The sequence below is a fragment of the Mus caroli genome, chromosome 5 (assembly GCF_900094665.2).
Source record: "Mus caroli chromosome 5, CAROLI_EIJ_v1.1, whole genome shotgun sequence".
Taxonomy (NCBI): domain Eukaryota; kingdom Metazoa; phylum Chordata; class Mammalia; order Rodentia; family Muridae; genus Mus; species Mus caroli.
In genome coordinates this window covers 33,635,700-33,642,167 of record NC_034574.1, presented here as the reverse complement: position 1 = coordinate 33,642,167, position 6,468 = coordinate 33,635,700, and the positions used below count along the sequence as shown (strand labels likewise).

At 44.3% G+C, this 6,468-nt stretch overlaps 1 protein-coding gene across 1 annotated transcript in view; it reads left to right on the top strand.

The window, feature by feature from the left end:
- The window catches only part of Clnk (cytokine dependent hematopoietic cell linker), a 167,866-nt gene that overhangs the window by 75,668 nt on the left and 85,730 nt on the right, over nt 1–6,468 (top strand). The window contains exon 3 of the mRNA XM_021163546.1: nt 4,233–4,304. Within this exon, the coding sequence (XP_021019205.1) occupies nt 4,233–4,304 (72 nt within the window). The remainder of the gene's footprint in view (nt 1–4,232; nt 4,305–6,468) is intronic.

Here is a 6,468-nt window from a genome sequence, read left to right as displayed (position 1 = left end):
CCATAATCAGCCACCAAACCCAGACACTATTGCATATGCCAGCAAGATTTTGCTGAAAGGACCCTGATATAGCTGTCTCTTGTGAGGCTATGCCAGTACCTGGCAAATACAGAAGTAGATGCTCACAGTCAGCTATTGGAACACAAGGCACCCAATGGAGGAGCTAGAGAAAGCACCCAAGGAGCTGAAGGGGTCTGCAACCCTATAGGTGGAACAACAATATGAACTAACCAATACCCCCAGAGCTCGTGTCTCTAGGTACATATGTAGCAGAAGATGGCCTAGTCGGTCATCATTGGGAAGAGAGGCCCCTTGGTCTTGCAAACTTTATATGCCTGAGTATAGGGAAACCCCAGGGCCAAGAAATGGGAGTGGGTGGGTATCGGAGCAGGGTGTGGGGAGGGGATGGGGTCTTTTGGAATAGCATTTGAAATGTAAATGAAGAAAATATCTAATAAAAAATTGAAAAAAAAGCTTTAACTACTTGCCATGCAAATCAAAAAACCATTGGTTTTCTAGCCTTGTTACTCTGTGCCTTGGCTAACTCTCTTCAGTAAAGTCTCCCCTCCCCAGTCCTCCCTCTCCTCTCCCTCTCCCTCTCCCAATCCTTTCCTTCTGGGTATCTCTCAGCTTTTAGCCTAGGATGTCCTGAGCAGTATCAGTCACTTGCCCTCGCCTCCTCCACAGCACACTGACACTAGGGCAAGACAAGCACTTACTGCTTGCTTGCAACCAAATCTCCACTCACCATTCTCTGTTTCCTGACCTTTGTGCAAAGCTAAGAAGGAAATCTGCCCACTGAAAACCACTGAGAACTGTGTTGGGAGTACCGTCAAAACTCAGAATTGATGCTCATGACCCAGAGGAGGGATGAAACAGAACAACTTGCTCAGTGTAAGGACCAATCAGAGACCCCTAGTCACAGAGACACAGAAGACCTTGTGCAGCAAAATAATTCATGGTTGCGTGTGGTGAACCCTGGCAGATGGTTTATCTGTTTGATCTGTGAACATATTAGTTATCATTCGAGCATTTCTGAGAGCAGGTGGGGGCAACTCAGCCTGTGCTCTAGGAGAAATATCCAACATAGGATCTACTCAGAGAGAACGTGAGCACCCCTGGGCACAAGCTCTGCTAAGACTGTTTAGTCAGTTAGGGTCTGCTCCCCAACTATAATAGAAGCTTCGTGCACATGTTCCTGCTATCTTCTTTGGCTACTGCCTTAGATAGATGGAATCCAGTAGTTATTTGCTATGTGAATGAATGAGTGAATGAATGAATGAAGAATGAATTTACAAACAAGCTAATGGCAATGTAGATGTGCCGAAGGAACTCAGAGAGGGAACAATAATTGGAGGAACTCATGGGGAAGATGTATTTGAATTTGACCTGGAAGAATGGTGGGTATTTCCAGATGTGGAGGACATAGAGACTGATCTGATCTAGATTGTCAAAGTATGAGAAGAGACAGCTCAGAGGCCACAGCGTCTGACCTAGCAGAGGGCACAGCTGGAGAACACTGTGATAGTAATGACTTTAAAGACTCTGGGCCAGGAATCTTGACTAGTGTGGTTGAATGTTTGGATTTTGTCCTACAGGAACAGTGATCTGGGAAGGAATTTTAAGGTGTGAGGGATATTTGATGGTGTTTTGAGATGTAGAAAGATAATTCTTTTTAGGGGGTAGGGGTTCGAGACAGGGTTTCTCTGTGTAGCCCTGGCTGTCCTGGAACTCACTGTGTAGACCATGCTGGCCTCGAACTCAGAAATCTGCCTGCCTCTGCCTCCTGGATGCTGGGATTAAAGGCGTGCGCCACCACCGCACGGCTTGAAAGATAATTTTTGCAGTGATTCTGAAGATGAGTTGGAGGCCAGGAGGCCAGGAAAAAAAAAGATGAGAGGGCAGATGCTTGAGGCCAAGCTGGAGGCATGAAAAGCAGAATTCAGAGGAGACTGGCTTATGGGAGTGAAAAGGAAGGTCTGAAGTTGAAAGGCCATTTGGGAGTTGCGTGTTTGGATCCAGAAACAAGTCAGCAAGATGGCATGGAGGGCACGCCCACGCTCACTGCCTGGGATGCTCATTTAGAAGTTAAACCATGCACAATGGAGTCTCTCAAGGATGAAGACCTGGGTCTATTGAAGTACGCTAAAAGAAAGATGTAGAGAACAGTTGGTCATTCACATTCAGAACTTGGAGGAAACTTCAATGTGTAAACTAGATTTAAGAATCCGTTTTACTCAGAAGGAAAAAGAATAATAAAATAAAAAGCTACAAGGGATAATACAATCATCCGATCATTTTGAATTAAAGGCGGGGGGTGGGGTGGGAATGGAACACGTAACTGAAACCATGAAGTAGCACAGTCAGCTTCTAACGGGTCAGGTTCCACAGAGACAATTCCTGCTATTCCTGCTCCGTGTACTTACCCCATTGTATCCTGTGTATCAGTGTTGTATCATGAAATTCTAGGTAGGCAGGGAACCTCAGCTGATCCTGAGGTTTGTCTTAGAAGCCCCAAGTTCTATGTGCATTCCCACAAGTGCACATAGGCTGACTGTAAGTCAGGCACAAACCCAGACCCAGGAAGACAAGCCTTCAAGTCTCTGCAGTAGTTGAGATGAAGCTCAAGGGTTTCGTCGGACAGCTCTACATTAAAACACAGGAGAGGGGCTGGGGCAATGGTTCGGTGGGTAAAGGGTTGGCTGCATAAGACTCTGGATCCCCAGAAGCCTTGTAAAAGCAGAGAATGGCTGTAGATGTCTGTAACCCCAGCATTGGGAGGGGCAGAGACAGCTCTATAATGGTGACTCAGTGGCCCATCAATATAGCAGAAATGGTGAGCCCCACATTCCGTAATAGACCCTGCCCCCGACACAGGCACACACAAAAAACCATTGGTGCGACTGGCAAGAGAACTTAGCAGGTGCAGGCTCTTGATGCCAAATATGACATTCCCAGAAGCCATGTGTGTGTGCGTGGTGGGGAAGGGGGTGTGCAGGGGAGAGGTGGCGGAAGGAATCAACTCCCCAAATTGTTCTCTGACCTCCAAGTACATCCTATGTGCATGACACACATCCACACACACACACACACACATCCACCTCTGGCCTCCACCTATACATGTATGGGCAAGCATGCAGAATGCTCATGTAGACACACACATACAGAGAGAGAGAGAGAGAGAGAGAGAGAGAGAGAGAGAGAGAGAGAGAGAGAGAGACTAGTAAACAAGTAAATAGAAGTATGAAACATAAAAACTCAGCTAGGAGCCATGAAGGAGGTAGCCTGAGAGGTCAGGATGGGGACAGGGCTCCTGACAGAAGCAAGTGGAATTGACGTGGAAGCAGAAGCTGAAAAGAAAAGACAAGGCCTGCCTGTCACAGGCAGAGCTTCATGTGGCAGGGAGTAGAGGATGTTCAAGGACAAAGGCACAAGGTTAAGCCATGCGGAGAGAGCATGAGGGTTGTGAAGTTAGATCAGCTAACTAACTAGTTGTCAAGGGGCAATTGTGCAGGAAAAGAATCCCCCAGGAAGCATTTGATAAAGCCCAGGCAACGTCTGCAAAGAGAAGAGAGTATGTGGAACCGGACTAATTAGATGAGCTAAGATGCATAACAATGATGGCTCATGATAGTAAATGTATTTAATGAATTTTAACAAATTAACTCAATTTAAAATCATTTAATCTCTTTGTGGAAAATGCCTTAGCAGAGTGCCTAAATATTACTTGGATCAGAGCTGTGCTTGCTAAATCGTCTGCCTTTCTACGTGGGATGATGTTTGCTAGACTTTTCTCAAATTCAGCTGACGCAGTAAAACAGCTAGACTTGTGCCTGGCTCAAGTCACTGTCATCCTCGCAGTAGCTTAACGGCCTCCTGTCAGCAACGTAGCAGTCTGCGCTTTTCCCAGGCAGAGGAACTCACCAAGCTTACAGACAACTGAGTGAGGCACTGAAGGAGAGACAGCCTCACCTTCACCTTGACCTAGGCATTTCCTCCATCTTAGCCCTGCCCGGTAAAATGGTGCCCCAAAACACAATTGCAAGTAATTAAGTTTCTTTAAACATGTTTTTAGCCCCAGCGGAGATGCAAAGAGAACGCCAGAAAGATGTGCAAGGCGTTAATTACTCAAATCCGACTGGGGGGCTGTTTCTATGAATGAATGCACTTCATTAATTTTTCCTCCAACTCCTTGCTGTTTCCCAGTTATAATCCATTTTCTCTCATCCCAGGGGCAATAAAAGGACAACGAAAGAAGGATTCGGTGATCTGAAATTCCAGAACGTCTCTCTGCTGAAAAATAGGTCAGGATGTTTATTTATTTATTATCAGAGGAGTGAAAGTCTTAATTCTGTGACAGGTAAAGCTGACACACACACACACACACACACACACGCACACCTGCATTCAATATACATAACACATAAAGAGAAACTCACACATATGTAGACTCACACACAGAGACTCACAAACAGATACATACAGATTTCTACAAACACAGATGCACAGGGAGACTCACACAGAGACATACATACTCACACATATACATACACACAGAGACTCACATACACACAGAAGAGACTCACATACACAGAGAGATTCATACACACAGACACACAGAGACTCACATACATAGACTCATAGACACAAAAACAATGTTATTCTCATTGGATTACTTCACAAAGTCGAAGAAAAGACTTGAGGGGAGCTGGATAGCCAGCTAGGGTGTAGATACATGCCTTGCCTGAGGGGCCCTGGACTCCATAGCTTTGCTGGCCGGGGTTTCTCCTGCAGTTCACCCAAGTCTCTAAACAGCCCAAGAGAGACACCTTAGGGATCATCTATCCCTCTCCCTCTGAGTACCCGGAACCATGGTGTGTCCCTTGCCCCCTGAATGACTGGAATAATGGGTTGTGGATGCTAACACTCAAACCTGATGCTTAGAACATGTCATTCATCCGAGTCCTCCAGGGAGAGCCTCTCTTTCCAGCAGTACCCAAAGGTCTTTGCATTCTGGCACCCCTCATCTAGTTCAAGCCAATCCATGCATTCTCCAGGTCCTACTATGTGCCACTCTGCCTTAGCTCTGCCATCGTAAGGTACACCGCAGTAAGTCAACTCCCTCTTCACAGTGGATGAATGCCCTCCAGACAGAACAGACAAGTTATTTTTCACAAACATTTTAAGAAAAGGGAAATTTGTAGCTGTGCTCAGACTTCTTTAATGTTTACATTACACACATTTGAATAATGCATTTTAAGTCTGTTTTTCTTATTTCTTGACAAAAGCAAGAGATGGGAAATGGAAGGGTTAGAAGCCTTCCTTCCAAGAGAGAGAGGGTTGAAGCAATTACATACATCAAAGTAATATTTACAGTTACATTTTAGGGGGAAAAGACAGAGAGGAGAGTAGTGTTTTTTTTTCCCCCAGAAGCAAATTATTTCAGGATGTGTCATAGCATGCTCAAGATATATTAAAAAGAGCAACTGATGGCGCTTCTGCAACCTGTTCCAGGCCATTTATAAACCAATTTTTTTAAAATTCCCATATTCACACAAATCTCTCTACCACTGCATATTTTATAATGAAAGCATTATATGAATATAAATTAGTTTTTGAGATATATAAATCAAATTAAAATGTCTGAAAACGACATATTTCGGTCCACTCTTTTACTTTAGTATCTATTAAACCAACATGTTCATTTCCCATATAAAATGACAATCATTCGCATTGAGCAACAGAGGAGGGAGGATGCTGATGATGGGCAGTGTCACCGTGCACACTGCATCCCCTAGGCCTAAGCCAAAATTTCAGCCAACCTGCTAACTGATGGTGTGGTTTCTAGGAGCTATCTCCAGCTGTGAACTTCAGTAATGTTATTTGGGAAGGGTTGACTCTCCTCTATAGCTGAGTGCCCTGCACTCCACACAGTGTGATATTTGGAGAGTGAACCAATGGTCTCTGTAACACCTAGACAATAGTAGATTCTCAATAAGAAATAGACTGTGCATACTCAATATGTTCTAGGTTGCAACTTAAGAACTTATAATTAGTTCTGAACCCAGCTAATCAGATTGTCAGTCTCCCATTTAAAGGTAAAAAGAGACTAAAAATTCTCTCTGAGTCTACCAAGCTAGTCGTGACATGATTGCGATAAACCTCAGAGCCATCATTGTCACTAAGATAGAAAACAGCCCTGAGCTCACGTCTGCTGCCTTTATATTGTTAAGCACGGGTATTAAGTCTCCATCCTCCTCTGAATTCAAATGCCCACTGAGTTCTTGGTAAAGTGTTTTGCTAAGCTTAGTGCTGGGGCACACATGGGCCACATGGCCCAAACTGTGCGGATCATTCCACATCCATAATCTACATACAACACTAAGATAAGAGAGTCTTGCAACCCTTCGAGGTATTTTCTTTTTTTTTTTTTTTTTTTTTTTTTTTTTTTTTTTTTTTTTTTTTTTT